Source organism: Trachurus japonicus, chromosome 4 (genome assembly GCF_045865225.1).
Source record: "Trachurus japonicus isolate A0001 chromosome 4, Traja_1.0".
In the NCBI taxonomy this organism is placed as follows: Eukaryota; Metazoa; Chordata; class Actinopteri; order Carangiformes; family Carangidae; genus Trachurus; species Trachurus japonicus.
Genome location: NC_140910.1, coordinates 16,441,939 through 16,462,540, shown reverse-complemented (window position 1 = coordinate 16,462,540; position 20,602 = coordinate 16,441,939). Strand labels below are relative to the sequence as shown.

Genomic DNA, 20,602 nt, shown 5'->3' with positions numbered 1-20,602 from the left:
TTTGGTGTAGTTGCACAAGTGGTGTGTGTGCCACTTGTTTATTGTACATGTTTTTGTGTGTGTTTGCTCCTCCCTGATAAATAAATAAATAGGTTAATAAAATCCTCAACATTACACACAGAGGGGTGAAGATAAAAATGCAGAAAGTCAGACTGAAGAAGCAGACATACTGTACAGACATACAAGGCAACAATTACATTGCCATTACAGTAATGATGAGTTGCGTAACGATGTCTTTCTGTCTGGTGCCTACCTCTGAGTGACTGTAAGGGAGGATCAGTTTGTCATTGACCGTCACCGTTTTCCTCTTCGTCAGCGCCTCGACCAGCAGCTCCTCTTTAACCTGACGGGAACACGCACAGTCACCACACAGCTCAAAGGAAAGAGTGTGGAGTCACAAAGTCACGCACAAATACAGTATATCTCACCTTTAGCAGGTCAGAGAGCGTGGCCAGGACCTCCGGTGGTCCCACGTCCAGCCCCTCGTCTCGACCTGTTGACTTCCTCCTGTAGGTCACGTTGCCCAGATACAGGATGGCCGAGAGGACAGAGAAGATCCTACAACACAGTCACAAGAATTATTTAAAGCGACAACACATGGCAGCGACTTTTCTACACGTCGCTGCTCTTCGGTCTTGTCATGTGCTAATGTTCGTACTGAATAAAAGCATTGCATTTGCACACTTTCTCTAATAAACTGCTACATTCACCTGTTAGATGCAGCTATTGTTATGCTGCTGCTGCTCTAAAAAGTCTCTTTGTTGTAATTTATATTTTTGGTGAAATCTTCACCCCTTTACCTACATTACACACACTACACTGTTCATGCTCATTGATTGGCTTACTGTTTCTTGGTGGCAGGAAGGAAGCCAACCATCTCCATTGCCTGCTGCAGCCTTTCGAAGTCATGACGCAGGTCTTCCTCATCTTCTATCTTAAAGTTTTGCTACAAAGAAAATTCGTAGGGTTAGTGGGCGTCTACTGTATGAAGAGGAGAAAATGAAACAAGTGAAAGTGCAAAATGGAAAAATAAACAAGTCAAGAACAGAGGTGAATGAAAAGGAGCATGAGGACAGAGGGAAATATAAACAAGTGAGACAACAAAGACAACGTAATTAACATGCAGTTCACATGTGTGCAGTCAGAGGGGAGTGTCAACAGCTGCTTTATTCAGCCGCTTTACAGTGTTTATGAACACCAGCTCCACTCAGTTAATTACAACAGGCTAAAGTTCATTAGCACTGTCTTTAGTAGGCTGAGCAGACAGAACAGGTGGAAATGATGTTAAAAAAAAACTTAAGTCATGATTTCTTCATGGTTTACATCAGATGGAAAAGTGTGTGAACTGCTGGATGTGGTGGCAGCACTGTACCTGCTTGAGGTAGAAGTACTCTTCAGGCGGCAGCAACTTAAACTCCTTCCTCTCCTCCTCTGAAGCTCCCAACAACAGGTAGTAAAACACATGGTAGTTCCTGAAAAGACAAAACACAGCATGTGCATGTTAAAACGTGGCAAACGTTTCTGTGGATTAATGAATTCATACTGTATGTCCATCTATCACTTATTTGTTTTATTATCTGGCAAGCACTTATCAGCGGATACACGCTGTTTATGCCCACAAAGGCATAAACAGCCTCATGGTGATAAACCATGAGTCAACACATGGTAAAAAGCTATTAGAAAGAAGGCGGAGCTGGAGCTCAGGGATGTTGATATCATTTTTCCATGTATGCTATCAGTGGACAGGTAGGCAGACAGATGACGGGACACACGTAATGACTTTACACACTTATTACTAAGAAACAATGACATCATACAGTAGACTCAATCCCTGACTAGACAGACAAGGTGCTCTGTCAAAAGCAACTGTAGGCCAGGTTATGACAAATTCACTGGTAATTGCCTGAAGGCTTTGGAGGCAAGTTTGTCAAGGTGACTACATTTTCCAAAACTATCTGGGAAAACCTGGTCAGGAAACTGTTGGATAATAATGTGCTAAAAATAGAAATGGGTCTGGTTTTTACACAGAACATCAACTGAGTCAGCTGAGCTGCTCAGTGACAGATTGTGGTTTTACAAACGAATTCAAATTAGTGCTGCGACTATCTGCCGCTATATATATCTAAATTACTTATATAAACATGACTTGTGAAGTAAGAAAAAGCAGCACAACCTTGTGGTTAAGGCTGTTCTGTAAATCCAATAGAGGAACTAGTTTTAAGTCAAAGTGTTATAAACTAGTAGTCATTAAGATCTGTCAGTCTCTTCTATTGACTCACTGGTAATCTATATCACACAGTAAATGAAAAGTCTTACTTCCCCAACCCTCTTTGTGACGATCTGACTGACTGACTCAATTACAAAAGCACCCACATAAAAATCTGTCTGCATCTTAGTCACACATGTGGCAACTGAGTAAGTCTAGTCGTCAGTGAATGTCAGTGTGAGTAACAAAGGCTCTGGTGAAGTGACAGAGGAGGGAGTGACAAGATGACAAACGCTGCAGGAAAGTGATTTCTTTTCTTCGTCATTTGTTTATGTAGCAACGGTTCATTATCAACTCAAACTGAGATTATCAGACATCTCATTAAAATAGGACCACACCAAACTATTTTAATATAATCTTTTACATAATCTGCACTGATGTCAGTGTAAATCTGAGTATCTCTGAATGTGTCAGTATGTGGATGTAAACATGCAAAGTCAAAGATTTAAAGAGTTATAAGTCTTTAGTTGAACTTCGTATCTGACCACCACAGGCCCCAGGGGGAAACTCCCCATGTTTGCACAGAGGGCCCCATGAAGGTCAGTGTGGGTGAAGGGTCAAGACCGCGACCGTCCCTCCTCACCTCTCATTCTTCTCTCGGGAGACCAGGCGCGACTTCTCCAGGAGGTACTTCTCCACCACAGCCCTGAAAAACAACGGGAGAGAGGGAGAGACAGGGAGTAAATAGGACGCGGAAAAAGAGGAAGAAGAAAAACAATGACAGTGAATCACTTAACACTAAGGTCACTCGGCTCTGTGTGAGTGGGTTTGAGTGTCTCTGTGTGGGCGGTTCCAGGTCAGACAGGAAAGTGGGTTTGTAATAAAAAATAAATAAAAAAAATGGTGCAGGAGGGCAAGTGAGGGCAGATGTTCAGAACAATCGAAAACTGAACAAAGCATACAGCTACAGTATGGTTGGATGGATGGCAGAATATATCACACACATGCACACATAACAGACAACCGTGGTATTCATCTATCTATTTCTTTTTTTATTGTATAGTAAAGCTGGACAGAGGAGACTGGACGGCTACTGAAGGGAGAGAGGCATGCTTTTAGACCACTCCAGTCATGAGATATGCTGCTTTAAAAGCAGTGGTATTTATCCACTACACCAGGCCAAGGCCATAAACTTGTCTAGATCAGATTTTATAAGTCAGAGTTGTTTTTTCTATAGCCAGGCAAAAACAACACTGACGCCAGTTTTCATGATACACTAAGAATAGATCTGCTCTGTGAGAAACATGGTGGTGCCCATCTGCTGAAACAGATGACTCACTCGACCATCATCAACATACTATCTACTCTACAGGTACAACAGCTTCCTCTTCTCACACTGACAAATATTTAATAATATTTAGACTTAACATAGAAAGAGTAAAGACTTGTGGCATCATGAGTAATTGACAGTAATTAGGCTGAATACCTTAACACACTGAAGTTAAATACATCTACAGTCAGTTATAGACTGTATCAAAGACATTGAAACATCTGTAAATAGCTATAGAATTATCAGCCATGTGAGCTGCTGCATCTTCTTGAACTTGTTCTTGAACTGGATGATGAATGAATTTGAAGGGCTAAAACTGGGAGGGCTTCTTGTCTGTTTACATGGGCTGATCTGAGAGCAGATCACACCTGCTGGACTGTTTGACAGGAATGTGCAGAGAGAGGCTGGCTGACTGGCATACGGGCTGAACAGTACATCAGTCAGCATATTTTCAAAGTCTCATTTCACACACACAGAGGCAACGCATCTTGGCATCTGTCACTCGCACACCACCTCCTTTCTACACCTCCACTAAAGTGGGCGTTGCTTTTCATGGTCCTGCTCCGTCTTGTGCTCAGATCCCAGCGAGAAAGGATTAGTCGCACACAGAGTAAGAAACTGTGTGTGTGTGTGTTAGAGAGAGAGAGGGAGCGAGAGAGCATAAAAACATCCCGTCTGTCAGTTAGTGGGTCCTGCTCAGAAAGCAGAGCGGAGCGGAACAGCAGCCTTCCCTTTGTTAATCTCCTCTATTGACTGTCTGAATGGCTGCCACTGGAGATGGAGAGATAGACAGGCAGCCTTTGTTAAGTATACAGAGCCGCGCTGTGATGCTCCTCTCAATACTTTACTGATGTGAAGCAGGAGGTTACACTAGCATCTAAGGTGATGCTAAACCAGATGAGGTGTTTTCGTTTTTTTTTTTTTCCTTGTCTGACTTTACTGTGTAGCACAAATAAGACCCGACCACCTAAAATCAGCTCTCATGATTGGATTACGAACCCCTCTCTGGGGAAGGAAATTAGTGATAGCATAATGAGACTTGGTGGAATTAGGGGATAATCAGGTTAGGGATGTTCACTTATTGTGGAGGTTAGCAGCTGTCACCGCAGATATTTACATGATTTTAAATCAAATTGTATTTCTAGTATGGCAAATTTGCATCCACACAAACGTGAAACAAATCTCATCCTGTTACTCTTTAGACTGAAGAGTACTGTGAGTATTCTCTGCAGCCCGTCAGCTTTTTGACTCTGCTACGTTTTAGCACGACCCGTTGTCTTTTTAAGACATGTTATTGAACAGCTGTTCCTCTCCCCTGATGAGGAAATGAGGAAGTGACACAGCTGAGCAGGCTTTGATGCAGCCTCCAACCAGAGTCTGACTGCTGAGAAAAAGGAAGGACACGCTAGTGGTTGAAAGTTTCAGTCCGCATACACAGCGCACGGAGGAGGAACCACATGACTGGCCATAAAAAGAACAAAAAAGGAAGATATTAGGCTGTAGAAAGGTAGAAGACTCCAATGAGTCGCAACAGGAAGAGAATGCATAACAATACAATTATGATTCAAATGCCCTTGTATGGCCGTATACATGCAACTGGTGTTAATTACTCACCCTCTGACCACTCCACTCTCCAGATAGTTAACCTGGATGAATTTCCCAAAGCGGCTGGAGTTGTTGTTGTGGGCCGTCTTGGCGTTCCCAAAGGCCTGGCAAGGACAAGAGAGACACAGAAGGTTTAAAGAAAACATACATAAAAAAACATACAGATTATTGCAACATTTACCATAGCTGTACATCCTCCTCACAATGTATCTACCGGTAAATCTATTTATCAAACCAGTCGTTGACGTCATAGATTAAGATGCAAAAGTCCATGTTAAGACTAACAGAGAGAGGACGACAGATGGGAAGCTGTTTACAGTCTCTTCATTCACTGTTGATGTCTTCAAACCAAACTGTGCACACTGCCGAGTTTCAAACCTTATAAGGAAGTACTACTAGATGCAAAATCGGAGTGTGCACCTTCAAGTCAGCACATCTATCAGCAGCACGCTCTCTGAAGTCAACAACAACAAAAACAACAAATCACCATGGCAACTAAGACAGTGGATAGACCACGGATCTTGTTTTTAAAAAGCAGCTGAGACCACAGGAGGGGGTAGGACTGTGTGTGTGTGTGTGTATGTTTGGGGGGTGTTGAGAGGGGGCTAGCATCTGCAACTCGTTGTCCCCTCTTGCCCTCCTCTCACTCTCTTCCCATCCATCTCTTTCTTCTCTTTCACCCCCCTTTTCTTTCCTCCTTTAAGACCTTTCCCCCCTAATTCTCTTGTTGCGTGTGTTTGCGTGCACATGCGAGTAAAAAGAGAGAGAGAGAGGGAGCATAGGTCAGTGATGATAAATGAGTTTGGGGCGGCCGTGCTGTATAGCAGCAGCAGCAGCAGCGTCAGACCAGAGACAGAAACAGAAACAGAGAGAGGATCAGGGGTTTCTCTGCAGAGCCCCAGGCGAACGCTAACCACCCAGCCAGGGGCACACAGAGCCCAGCCACCAGGCCTCCATGAGGGGCCCTGTTTATTGCACTGATACGGTAACAGAATAGCCCTATTTTTTTCCCTTCATGATGCACATGCTCACATGGTTACAGATAGACAGACACACAGACACTCAACAAAAGGGCCACCGCGGGGGAAGTTGACTCAGTGCATGTTAAATAGGAGCTATATTGTGTCACCAAAAGCAGTTGCGGGGGCAAATTTGATACAGTGGTGTTGAGGATGATTAGTGTTGGTACAAACACACACACACACACACCTACAGGGTCTGATCGAGATTCCTTGGGATGAACTGTTGACCTACTTTCATTTCCTCTGCCTTAACAGACCCCTCTTAGATTAATTCTTCAGCTCTTTTCTTGTATTACGAAAACTTTTCTTTGCTTTTCACCCATTTGGAACAGCATGATATGGCACTAACCTTGAATTTGCACTAGTGCACTGGAGTTTTCAAACCATAATGTTATTTTAAAATCGGTTTGAGACTTGGGGGAAGTGTGAGGCAAGACTTGATGTCTGATGTAATCAGATAATCAGTTTTTTTCTTATCGGTGACCAGAATGATCCATCTTCAGTTAACTTGGACTTGCTCAGACAAAGCTCCTCTGCTCACACTCACCTTCTTCTGAGTGTGTAAACCAGATATTGCTCAAAGTGCATGCACAGTTACATATATCATTTAAAAAATTGTGCAATAGTTTTAAATATTGCCTGTGTTTAAAGGGTGCAAAGTCCTTATGTTGTAGATTTGAGGGTTAGTTGAGTTGGTTGAAAGTGTCACGGCTCAATCCTGCCCAACACTGCTCCGTTCTGATCGCCCCCTCTCCACAAACAGTGCAGCTAAAAGCACAAAACCCTGGGAAATCTCTGCAAAGCCCAGGCCGCTGCACCGCGGAGGGAATGCTAAACATGTCACAGCATCATTCGTATTCAAACATGCCCATTACCGAGTGATCTAATTGGCTGGAAAGCTCAGCAGGTATGAGGAAGCCAAACCGTGTCCATGGAAGAACGTGATCTAATCTGCATTCTTACGAAATACAGGGGTAAGGAATAAAGAGGGGGAAGGGAGAGAAATTAAGGGTAAGGAAAGAGAAGCGAAGGGCGCTTTAACGACCTGTAGTGTACACAACGTGCTGCACATCGACTATCTGATGACGCCGATGCTGTCTTTACAGATTCTTCTGTGGTGAGCTGTAGCTCCTCTAGCAGCCCACTCTACTGTACATTTCCACTTCAGAGTCAGACTTGCAAGAATTAAGTCTCACATCCCCATACACACACACCCACCCACTTCTCCTTACAAACTAAACTCGGGGAGTGCCTCAGTTTATGAGCTGTTTGTCTCAACAAGTTAAGTAGGGCTGAGATGAGAAAGTATAAATTAAAGCGACATTAAATGTAAGGCCTTGTGTAAACTTGCACAAACATGAACAAACTAAAATATATGTGGAAGGAAATGGTCTGATGGTGCGTACAAGATTAGACGTTCACAGAAACTACTAATTCAATTTGCTGGGGACTGCTCAGAAACAACTTTCTATATCCAGTGAGCTGTCATACTTCCCCTGTGCTTTGTGTAGTTCCCCCTGTGGTCACTCTGTGATGATCTGAGAGTGTTACAGTTTTTAAAGGTTTTTTTTTCTAATTTTGGGCATAATTTCAACACGCCTACTGATGTCAAAACTGAGAGAGGAGAAAAATCTTGTAATAAGTAAAACAAAAAGAAAAGAAAGTATGGTTTCTGCTTGGGTAGTTAGTGGGCCTTGTTCTGGAGGCACTGCTGCATCCTTTAAAGCCGAGCTACTCAAAAGAGCTTCAGTTAAATGTTTCCACAGGCGCTGCCAGGGCCCTGACACTGACACCTCACTACAGCATGGATACGCTCACAAAGGACTCTAAATAGTCCAACCGCCACAAAAAAACGGTTCCCACATTCACAGAGGACAACGGCAGGCGCTCATGCAAAAAAACTGACCAAACCTCTAGGAGGACATGCTCAGTCATTCAGCAGTGGGCAGCACTTTATATCCACCACAGCAATAACAGACACGTTCTCCAAGGTTTAACTGGTGAACCAAGCAGCAGGACGGTGAGATACAGTAACTATAACACCAATAATCACTGTTTGTTGTCCTGAATGTGAAAAATGCATTGGTGAGATCACATGATGCTGGCAGTGATTGATTGCAACCACGTCTCTACACAGTTCCTCCTCTATGCTTGGCCCATGCCTCGAGCTGCCACTATATCCTACCAACTACACTTAAGCCCTCCGAGCTTAACTCAACTGAACTGTTAACAAAGAATTGATTCTTTGAGGTACAATAATGGCGTCAATAGCGCTGCGTGGGGCTGGTGCTTCAATTCGATAATAGTGAATAGTTCCAGTGAATGTGGTCATACTGAACCACTTCAGGAATTTACTGCATGTAGGTCAGAGGCCAATATTTCTACATTTCTAATTTATTCATTGTCTTCAAGAGAATGACATGGCAGTCCTGATTCCTTCGGGAAAATGACTTGAAGTTAACCGAAGGACTACTGATGTGCTGGATAGCAGATGATTAACAAATAAGGATTTTAGCACATCACAAGAAAATCAACCAACAACTGATGAATACTTAAGTTAATGATTCTCAAAAGTTGCACATCAAGGACCCTTAAATTGGAAAAAGGAGACCACACTCCCTGGATGCCACTTTAAGAACCAATGGCATATGAGTTCAATAATATATCAAGCACAAATGCTTAATATTTACTAGCTCTAGCTTCACAAGTGTTTTTCCTCAATTATACATGATGGTAAACGGAATGACTTTAGATTTCAGACTGACTAAATATTTACTGTACACATTACCATATAGAAAAACAAATCAGGGCAAAGGCAGGATATCCAACACAGTAAAGAGACAGCTACACAGCAGTAAATCAACTACTGTGGAAACACTTGTGCTGGATGACAGTATAGTGGAAATAAAGTGGTGGTAAAGCCGGTTTGGAGGAAAGACTGTAATTGCTTCAGTATGTAAGAGCTGATTGTAACGGATGATCGCTATTATTAGCGGAGACTGGAGAGCAGATCACACACTTCCATGTGCTAACATTCATACACTAGACAAACTTCATCACAGTTACAAACGCAACATATAACAAAAAGGCATATCAGCTGATAATTCATTTTCATAATTAGTTGTACAATTGTCTTTATTTCATGGACAACATTTAAAAATGCAATACGTTTTTCACAAACTGAACAAAAATGGGACGATTCTACACTGGACAAAACCAAGAAACAAAGTCCAAGAAGAAACCAGACCACGCAGCTTTTTCGTTGATATTTATAAATCTACTTTCTTTTTCACAATATTAATCTATAACCGATAAATATCTATAAATCTATAATCATTAACTAATGTCTGCAGTTTGTGGTGGCGATGAACTGTAGAGGTCAAATTACAACTCTTCTGAAGCTTCAACATTTTGAGCAACTGACAAAATTCACACGCTCCCCTAATAAGGTGGCATTGCGCTTAAAGTCATTCACTGTTAAGTTGTTCTTATTTTGGCAAAGTGTTATTTCATGTGATATCTTGTTTCACGATTGTGTTGCTTGCAGTATATTTCTTCAAAATGTAACTACACTGCAGAGCCTAACGAAGCTCTTTCTAAACAACAGTGCAGGTGTAAATTGGCAGAACTGGTTTCAATGGCTTAAAGTTTACATGTTTGTACATAATTCTGTCGACCCCCCCGTGTGCCTACATGTTAAATAGCCAAATAATGCGAGCAGATGGACATGACGCATGTTAGAAGCCAAAAAAAAAAGGTTTTGCTCCTCTTGTGGTCTGGTGTTTTACCAGATTGGAGACATTTCAAGGAGCTCCACCCATGTCTAGATGGGTACCACATCAAACTGCAGCTTGTGGTGCAGCCACAGGACCATGAATAGACCCTGAAGTGGCCTGCAGCACGCTGCTACATGTAAGCTGCATTTGGTCTGGTAAGGAAAGGCATGTCTTCAATATGATACTGTACCATGTGACTGTACCATGTGAGTGAGGGCTTTGTGTGTGTGTGTGTGTGTGTGTGCGTGTGCGTGTCTGATGTACAGTGACTTAAACTCAGTAATGGCAGCTTTTCCCAGACTTGTACACAATGCCACCCAGCCTGACCAAATATAGCAGAGGAATAAAAGAGGTGCAACCCATAACTAAGAGATAAACAATGGATCAGCAGACAGAATGACCAGCTACTCCTCTGCACTTCCTGAACTACAATACAAATCTTTGCTCTATCCACACCCCTAGAGGCTCTGAGCTCGAGGCGGCGAGAAGTACTGCTGCTACTTCCCGTTTCGTAGCTGCTTCCTGTTAAAGAGGGTTCCGGATGATAGGAACTTCCTGTCTGAAGCTGCGAGACGGAGGGGCATGGAGGAGACTGGGAGACTCAGCAAAGACCTTCAACAGGAATGTGTAACAACTAACTAGCAGGTTAGGTTAGGCTTTAGTAACAAGACTTTATATTATCTGAATAACTGATCATCTGATTTACTGAGGAAAAAACAAGACTTATATCAAACAGTACTTGACTTCAAAAGATTTTACTGTTTATGAGCAAGGTGTGGTCAGGGTTGTCTCGCCAAAACAACTTCCTTTTATATTAAAAATAACCCATAACTCATGCTGAATAATTAGAGCAAAAGTTATTGTTTCTGTTCCGGACCAGAGAAAGTATAGTGTCTCTCTTCTGATCTCTTATCTGGCTGCTACAATCTCTGTTTTTTTTTACTGATTGTAATATTTTTCTCATTATTATGTCTTCACATAATAATTTCGCAGTCATGGAAATATTTTGTTTTTATTCCTTCCTGAGACTGAAGAAGGATTTTTCTTTTCAGGGTTGTGATAATATTGTTTTCACTCCAGTGATTACAGTGTTTCAAACCAGCTGAATTTGACTCGAACGAGCATGGATGAAACATTACAATGATCTCAAACCTATTGTCTGTTTAACAACTGTCTTATGTACACGAGGATGACAAAAAACTAGATCCATTATTTTCTCCCTATTGACACAGAACCCCAGTACGTTTCCTGCAATGTGTCAGCGAAGTGTGTGCAACAGAGGACGGCCGTGCTGCTGACACTAAGAATAAATGGGCTTCAAAGCCTGGTATAAGAAAACAGAGACACTAGAAGTGCCACGTAACAGAGGATCAACCAGTTGAACCAGTTCACAAGCAAAATACTCATTTAGAGCTTGTGAGCTGCTCTGCAGGTAAAAACCCTATTTGTTTAAAGTGCAGTGGGTATTAAGCAGAATCTCTTTCACCAACAAAGGAGGAGGATCAATAGGACTGAATAGAATATAGAATTTAGAGGAAAAAAAAAAAAAAAATGGTACAATGCAAGTAGGGCGGAGGTTTTCCAAAAATGGTTTCAGGTTGTGGCCATTCAATCTGCCAGCAACACGGCCCATAGCCAGCACCACAAACAATGATCTCATCTCCTCAAAATGTGACCCGGGTCTGGAGACCTCCCCTATAGCTTGAAGACACACACACACACACACACACACACACACACACACACACGCTTTGCATTTTCTACCACTGTAACCTGATCAGCCAGTAGGACAAGAAGAAAAAAGAAAAAGAAAAAAAAAGAATCAAATAAAGCCCCTTCGTCTACGTTAAATTCCTCCATTTAGTAAACCTGTCTAAAAATAGACTTCTACGCTCTCCACATATAAAAGCCCTGACTGGAAGTTGCCAGGCAGGAACCACCAGAGGTAGAGTATCTGTGTGAGGAGAAGCTTTAGGGAGCATAATATAAGGAGTGAGTTATTCCTTCCCCCTGTAAAGCGACATTTGTTTCATGTCAGCCATCTTGTGAGCACGCTGCAGAAGCTGCTGTGATGTCAAAGGAGTCTTTTCACATGACTAACTAGGACGGTCTCTGTCTGAGCACATAATAGTGTGGAAAAACGTTAAAAAGCAACAGCTTCCATGCTGAGACTTTCCCCCAATAATGGATAATAGAAGTTATATAAATGCTTAAAAGGGGAAGTGTACAAGTGTTCGACAGCCGGGGTGATTGACAGCCTGGTCGCACATGAAATTCCGTCTCCGCTTCCTTTCGATGACCAGGCCAGCAGCGACCAAACCCGTCGCCCTGTCTGCCCCTGCAACCACACAGCTCTGGACTGGGCTTTACACGCACAGTGCATTCTGGGAGCGAACAGCAGAGCGGCGGTGTGCGTGTGTCTGCCAAAGGGACCAGAACTCTGCTGATGGAGGGGAAAATCTCTCCATCACCTCCCTCCTTCTTCCCTCCATCAGCCATCTGGAACCAAAGACTCTGACAGACTGACACACATCAAGGGACCAACGCTTTCAGAGTCAGACGCAGCTTATTCACATGCATCTTCAAAAGGGAGCAGCAGTTCTGTGAGTGAAAGCTCCAGTACTGACTCAGGGGGAGGGGAGGTGGGGGTGTGTGGAGCTGATCGGGACGTGACAGATGATAGATGGATACGCCACGGCCGCAACTTAATGTAGCTGCCCACCCTGTGTTCTCGTCATAAATGCTCATGCCAACTGCCTCGTGGCCAATTCTCATCAAACTTCTGTTTCGTGTTTTCTGTTCCCAAGTATATTGTGTGCTCCACTGAACTTTTTTTTTTTACAGATCAGAGGTTTTTCACTTTTCAGCACCGTTTAGGACTTTGAATAAACCACATTCCACGTAGGGCTTTTCTGGCTAAAAGGCTATTTTTAGCCACACTTCTGTGAAATAAAACAGAGAAATATGTAGAGATTTACTTCCAGATTAGCTGGAGAGTAGTTAGTTCCCCCACTCCAAGGAGGGCTATTAAACAGAGACTCAGTACTTGGATTTCTGTTTTTGTTTTTTTCTACATTTGGTCGTGCAGAGATAGAGGAGGGTCCCAGGCAGAATTGCATTTTATCTTTTTTTCCATCTCTGGTCACTCCATATATCTCAAATCACAAACATGCGTCTAGATTACATCGCTCACAGGAAGCACTCACTCTAAAACATAATATAGCCTGGAGTGACACGCTCTCATGCCACCCAGGTCACCACTAACACAAAACATTAAGCGTATCACTGTAGAGGCAGAACAAATAGTCCACAGCGATGAAGATATGCAGTATAAGTTGAGTTAAACCTCCACTGATGGAGTCCTGCAGAGTACAATGTGACACACCACACACACACACACAATGTAGTGATAAGAGAGTGGAGGAGATGTGAATGGTACAAAATGACCTCACAATAATAACCCTTGCTTGAGGTCTGACCAGAGGTAAATTCTTCCATATGTGAAAGTGGAGGAGACCCCGTTTTCATTACAGGGATAAAAAATAAATAAAACGAAGTCAACTCTGTTCTTTGCCACGTAGCTCGGGGATTAAACTCAGGCAAAAACAATACTGTGTAATAATGCAACCATTCCTTTTTAAACAATGTAAAAGCTAACAGATGTCTACTTGTCTGCATATTTGTATGCTCCTCTTTTGTCACCAAACACAGAAAGCTGCAGTTTGCAATGAGCACTGGGTATTTAACTCTACAAAGACAGATGACTTTACTCACTGGTAGCGGCCGTCCTCCACAGTATCTGTTTCCATATGCCTGCCCTGCTCTTTGTTGTGTGTATGTGAAAGAGTTAACACAATTAATTAATTTAATGTGGTCAGCGCTGCCTGCCTTTTCTGGTGTATCAGACAACAGTTCACCCTGGTTAAGTCAGGCCACCTAGCAAACAGACTATGACTCAAAAAAACAAAATATAGGCCTTATACAAATATTCAACAAAATAAATAATTCATCAATATATTCCTCACTGGCTATAACTAACAGAAACATTTCAGTTTCAGTTTGGAAGTAGCTTTGGTTTATTCTGTCCTGTCAGCGGTTGCAAAGAGCAAGTTAGTACAAGCATCTAATTTCTCAGAGGAGAAAGCAGGAAGAGGAGCGCAGTCACCTGACCAAAACGGCACCAAAGAAATGCCGGTGTCTGGTCAACAACTGCTCCAAATGAAATTCAAGTTGTTCTTATTTTAAATGGTCAAAAATGTACATAACTAATGTAATACAATTAGTTAGACAAAAAAAAAAAGAATCAAGATTAGAGCTTGCATTACACGTACAACACACAGCACGGCATCAGTGTTTGTTAAAAAGTTTGTAGACAGAACCAAGAAACGTTTCTGGATTCCCACAGCCTTTTCAAAGACAAGGGGCCACATGAAAGGGTTAATGTCGCAACTTCCCATCGCCTTTTTCATTTCTTCTTTCTGGGTAAACCCGTAGTCTTGTTATAATAGTCTTTACACTTTACACAGACTGCAATACGTCAGTTTAGGACGAAAAAGCAATTCGAGGTCACAGCCTGAAAAAACATTTGCTCAGTACAGAATGGGATCTGATACTTTCATATAATGTTTAATAAGTACTGTCCCTATCCAGTGTGTGTGTGTGTGTGTGTGTGTGTGTGTGTGTGTGTGTGTGCTGACCATGACTTATTAAAAGAGCACTGCCTTTTAGTTCAGTCAAAATGCACTGCAGAACAAATACTGAACACTGTGGATGACAGTTGAAAACTGGTGTGACGTTGCTGTTTCAACCACTAGAAAGTGGTAAAAAGTTGGTAAATGTTAGATATGCTAGAAATGCTAGATAATGATATCCGCTAATCTGCATATTCATTACATCATGGCGGTGTTTTTGCTGTCTCCTTAGTAAGCCAATTTATCTGATTGCCTACTCACTGTGGCACAGAGGTTTAACACGCATGGATTTCTTATTCTTATTTGTTTTTCTTAGTCTGTTTATAGACAACAGAACAAATGTGAAATGTTGACTGAAACTCAGCCCATCAAGATGTTCACCCGTTCACCATGTTAACTTCCAACCTATTTCCAAGCTGCGACAGCCAGGCGCCCAACCCCACTGTCTCAGACTTGTCATCTTACCTCTAGGACTGGTCCGGCCCCCAGGATGGTCCTCTCCACCCCGCTGGCGTAGCCCTTCTGGCTGAGGGCAGTCAGGCAGTGGATCAGGAAGTTGGTACTCTGGGTCTTGCCTGAGCCACTTTCCCCAGAGATGACAATGCACTGGTTGACCCTCTTCCTGAGCATGGCGTAATAGGCCACATCCGCAATAGCGAAAATATGAGGCTCCAGTTTGCCCAGCTGGTGGTTCTCGTACATCTTGACGTATTTAGGGTTGTAGATGGGCAGGAACTTGAAGGGGTTAATGGCGATGAGGATGCTGCCTGCATAGGTGTAGATCTTTTTCTTGTAAAAGCGTGTGCGCAGGTTATTTAATATCCTGTCCTCATTGAGGACAGGGAGGTTGCAGAGGTCTGCAAAGTCATCCTGTGGAGGTGGAAGGAAGCCCCTGGCAGCGAGCCGCTGAGCCTCCTGCTCCTTCTGCACAGATGGGAGGTGGACATAATGGATAGAGCCATCATGGTTCCTCTCCTGGATCAGGGCAAAGCAAAGGACAATACAAATTGTAAAACAGTTAACTGAGCACAATATTAAAATATTCTGGGACAAGCCCAAATGATACCTAACATGCAGGGGTGGTGCTCCTGTAACACTGTCCCTAGAAGGGTGGCAAGATATTGGGAAACATTTTGCATGAAACAGTTTTACCTTCCTTTTTTGTTTAAGTTTTCAAACATCTGTGTTTAACATGTTGCCTAGGCTGAAAACTTGTTTTTGTCTCTCACTGAAAACTGCAACAAAGAGGAAGAGAGAGCAGAAGGAAGCAGAATGCAATAGTCAGACCGTGGGAGGCCTTCTCTTAGCGGTCCACGTCTACCACATCTGACAGAAGAGATAGAGACGGAGTGCTGTCGACTCTACCTGTAGTAAGAAGTAAAAGCCGAGGCTCTGGGGGTGTTGCTCCTGGGCTTTCCGAGGCCACAGCAGAACCCTCTGTACCGGCAGGTCTCCTGCCTCCAGCACCCACTCCTCCCCACCAGATTCCTTCACCTCCGCCAGCACGTACATACGACCAGGGTCCAGCCCCAGTGTCGTGGCAGCGTCCGAGATCACAGAGGCAGCTGTTGCATCCTTCTGCACCCTGAGTAGTGGATAAAATAATCATTAAGTTTGATAAGTGCTGTCTTACAATAGTTGGTAACGCTTTAATTTACAGGGCGTTAATTATGTGATAATGTCAAGAAATAACAATTAATTGCGTAGAAATTTCAAGAAATAACTAAGAAACAACCAAGAAATAACGGTCAATTTCATAGTAATGTCATGTTTTTCATAAAAGCAAAAGATTATACATGCTTTTCATGCTTTGAATTTTTCGGGAAAGGTCAGAATTTTTCTCAACCAAGTCCTTAAAATTGAAAATTGAATGAATCAGGGCTATTTCTACGCAATCAATCGTTACTTCTTGGCTATGTTTCTAAGATTATTATGAAATTATTTCTAGGCTATTTTATGACACAATTAATTGTTATTTCTAGGCTATTTCTTGACATTATCACGTAATTAATGGCCTGTTAGCCAGTAGTTTCTTTATTTAATACATTTGGAGTTTAAATGAAGTGATCTTTTTCAACATCATCGCTGCTAAAAAAAAAAAAAACTGTTAATGCTAATTTAACATTAATTTAATGGTAACTCTGTGAACACTCACTTGAGGTTGCAGCAGGTGGTAGACTGGGAAGCCAGCCGTGGGTAGATCTGGAGAATATATGAGCGGCCATCTTGATCATTGGGGTTAGCTGGCCCGCCTCCCCCTCCTCCACCTGCATTCGTTGCCACGGTGGCAGCGCCATCTCTGACACTCATCCTGGGCCCGGGGGAGTGGCCTCAGCATGCCGCACCCACTGCTTCCCTCTCACCACGCAGCACCTGACAGGAGGAGGAGATGACAGGTTGATTAATCCATGCGGGTTGCTTTCACCTGGATGATGCATTGCACACTGATGACTATCGACACTGAACCATGGTAAAAGGGAAACATCAGTCAGTTTACAGTTAAAACATCTGTGATGAAAGGGAGAAGACTGACTGTCATGCCAATAATCATCTATCCAATTCTAATAAACACTCAGCTCTGGTGCACTGCCAGTAAAAACACAGCAAGAGAGCCTCGATAGTGAACAGTTTCCAATATAAAGAATTGCAGCTTTCTAAAAGGCTAAACAAAGCGTCACTGCAGCTCTGAACAACCATTTTAAAATTCAAACAAAATAGTTGATTTTCAAACAAAGTCTAAAACCACATGGGAAGCCCATCCTTGGTATCGGACCTTCTGCATTTTAGATTCTGCACACGATGCAACTTTGCTACAGAGATGTGTATCTGATTATCATGGAAAAGAGGCCCAGGTCGGTAAATGTAACAGTTTGATAGGCAACAGATAAATAAGCAACAGATCATCTGTACAGCCTGGTGAAAGTCAGTTATTTACTTGGCTGAAAATGGCTGTGGCCTCTTTCCCTTTAATCATGAATCAGAATTATCATGTGACAAATCAAGTGAGACAACACAAACTGGAAGGTTAGAAATGACATCAGCAGCACCTCATGCTGTACAACAACTAAAATAAGGGATGTCAAAGTGCCACTTTGACTCCAGAGATTACAGATTACACAAAAAGGTGTCGATGATCCGTCAAATGTATTAATTTCATTGGCTGCAAACGATAGCTACGTACCACAAGATTAACATATGAATCATTTGTGTTTTTTAATTCACAAAACACAAGTACACTGCTGGTGATTGTAATGGTTATCATTTGGAAGTGCTGTCCATCTTTGTGGCTGACAAATCAGAAAAAAATTATGATAAGAACAAATCTGCTTGGACAAAAACATTTCCGTATCTGCATGGGGAATAATCACTCAAAAGACCTGAGACGACGCCTAAATCATGTGTGTGCATTGTGCAATCATATCTTATCTCAACCATCAACTTGTTGAATTAATACCTCAACATTTTGATGTTTAGTTGTAGGAACAAGTCTTTTCTCAGCTGATGTTGAAACAAGAATTGTTTACTCTCAGTATGTGATGTGAGGCCAGAGGAGAAAAGACACTAAAAATGTCAAGGAAAAAATATTTTGGAAAAGATAGCACCATGATATGGGACATAACAAAACATTTTCAGATGGTAAATAATCTGAAATTGAGGCAAACTTCAAGATATTTTAATTTGATTATATTTCCCTGACAGAAAGCCAGAGTTTAAATAGGAGTTCATGCAGCCTAGTTCCAGTTTATGGTTTTCCTCACATCTAAAAATATGCTTGAGTCATAAGGTCAAATGAAATTAAACTGTACTTTAATTTGGAAAGAAACAAAGAGCTGTATTCCTGTTGCTACACACACGCCTGTGTACATGGCCCAGACATGTGCATCAGTTGTGGCAATGATGGTATTTCATAACACTGCGGCACGCTGTCATCACATCAAGCACTTAGGTTCGCCACTGAAACTTTACCGTAAGTTGCAGCTGCAGACGCTGCGCAGAAATCGAACTCTTCCGCTCAATGACTGCAAACAAATGGCAAATACAGACCACACTGAGGGGTAAACCTCAAATAGTGTAATGACTGCACACTATTCACTCTCACACAAGACACCTACATTGATCTATGACGTAGGACTCAACAGCAGGATAAAGTGTTTAGCGACTCCTCACCACAACAACTGTCCCTCCGTCCAAGAATAACTCCATTTTCTTTTCCTGACCGAGTCCTGGTGCCAAAGGTCTTAAAACACCACGTAGCCCTGAGCAGGCCATTAACCCAGAACACAGAGATTTGTTGAGCCCTTACTATGGATATCACTCATTTCCTCGCTGAGGTGCAACTGCCTTGAGGATGTAACAGACTCTTTTATGAACTAAGTTACAAAAAACTAAAAGGATGAATGTTGTACTGCTGAATCACAAGACAGTCATCCATGCCGTAAAATTAACTGGGGTCATAAAGGCCCTTTAAGTGCAGCGCGGTTTAAAAGGAGAGATGGACAATAACGCATCATGCACACTAATACAAACCACTCAACGTCCATTTTGGTTGATAAAGTATTTATCACTAAAATGAGCTGATGCACTTTGGACTTAGAATAATTTTAACTCTCCACAGTATGGGTCTCTCATTCATAAAAAAGATCTGTGTGAAGATTTGCACATGAAGCCCACGCGACTAAAAACCTACGATAAAATAAGATCAATGAATGCCCATTGCCAACCCATCCTAAATTGAGAGCGCGCTCCCGGTGATCAGTAATTAGCAAATCCCAGCCCATGAATAGTCATATAAGGATACATGACCACCATATACTGTAAGGAGGCAGGTGCATCCTGTCCGCCTGTGATCATCATGCAAAAAGGGAGAAAGAGAGAAAAAAGATCGGGATCGGGGAGTAAAGAAAAATATTTGATTTTCATCTGCTAGTGGTGGTGTGGCTGGGCCTGGGACAGGTGAATCGAAGGCCTGGAAGGAGGTAACAGATGTAGTGAGTAAAGTGTCCTCGTTGGTTTAAAGAACCATTGAAGAAGTAAAGCGAAAACAGTTCGAATTATGAAACATTGAAAAAAAAACAAAAATACACAAAACACACATAAGAACTACAACAGCCACAGGAGGAGGATGCTCTTCACAGCCTCAGCTGTCTGCCACAGAGGAGCGCATCGCTGGCATCAACACATGAAGTTGTATAGGCAGGATACATTCTTACTTATAACTTATAACCCTTATGTAAAGTGTTTCCTGGTTCGCATCATTAGATTGAGGCTTGATGCGTATGTGCATGTCTGATCCCTAAAATCTCTCTCTCTCTCTCTCCAAATATTTCTAAGTGTTTGCCATGTTTAAATTACGTGTTTCAAAGGCATCTGTGTATTGTGTACATAGCAGAGAGCAATACAAATTAAAATTGTAATTTCCAACAGTGACAAGCAATATTTATGTGCATTCCTAAATTTAAAGCAGGTGTAGATTTTGTTAGTAGCTATGAAAAGATCGTAGATGAATGCAGAAATGCACTTTAATTTCCATCTGCACACAGTTTACACACAACTTCATTCTGCTCATGTTTCATGAATGAGACCTTATGTGGGCGTTTCTTCTGTGAGGTAGGCTACGACCTGTTTTTAGCAGCCTGAGCAGGGTTTTATCAAACAAGGAATAGAAAATAGAGTCAGTTACAACTTTCACATGCTCTAACGTCAATGGAGAAGTTCAACACATGGTGATCTTCAACTGACACCACATGTTTGTGCTAAAATTGTCTCTTGTTCTTGTCGTGAAGACAATAAAGCTTGAAGAAATTAGCTGATTTACAACGGTATAGATATCTGCAGCGTGCACACGAAACAAAAAGAACAGTTGGTTCCAGACAAGTGTAGCAGCTTTCCACACCACAATCTACTGTGCACTAGTTAATGTCTGTAGAAAACCATGTATGGCTACCACTGCTCTGTAATTTGCACTGAAAATC

General features: G+C 42.2%; 1 protein-coding gene across 6 annotated transcripts in view; it reads right to left on the bottom strand.

The window, feature by feature from the left end:
* The window catches only part of myo9bl (myosin IXb-like), a 56,823-nt gene that overhangs the window by 18,585 nt on the left and 17,636 nt on the right, over positions 1 to 20,602 (bottom strand). For all 6 annotated transcript variants that reach the window (XM_085774366.1, XM_085774362.1, XM_085774367.1 and 3 more), the window contains exons 2-10: positions 16,786 to 17,003; positions 15,996 to 16,215; positions 15,096 to 15,605; positions 5,151 to 5,245; positions 2,850 to 2,912; positions 1,373 to 1,472; positions 846 to 946; positions 429 to 558; positions 254 to 343 (exon numbers count right to left, since the gene is read on the bottom strand). In XM_085774366.1, coding sequence (XP_085630492.1) covers positions 254 to 343; positions 429 to 558; positions 846 to 946; positions 1,373 to 1,472; positions 2,850 to 2,912; positions 5,151 to 5,245; positions 15,096 to 15,605; positions 15,996 to 16,215; positions 16,786 to 16,940 — 1,464 coding nt within the window. In that variant the 5' untranslated portion in view covers positions 16,941 to 17,003. The remainder of the gene's footprint in view (positions 1 to 253; positions 344 to 428; positions 559 to 845; positions 947 to 1,372; positions 1,473 to 2,849; positions 2,913 to 5,150; positions 5,246 to 15,095; positions 15,606 to 15,995; positions 16,216 to 16,785; positions 17,004 to 20,602) is intronic.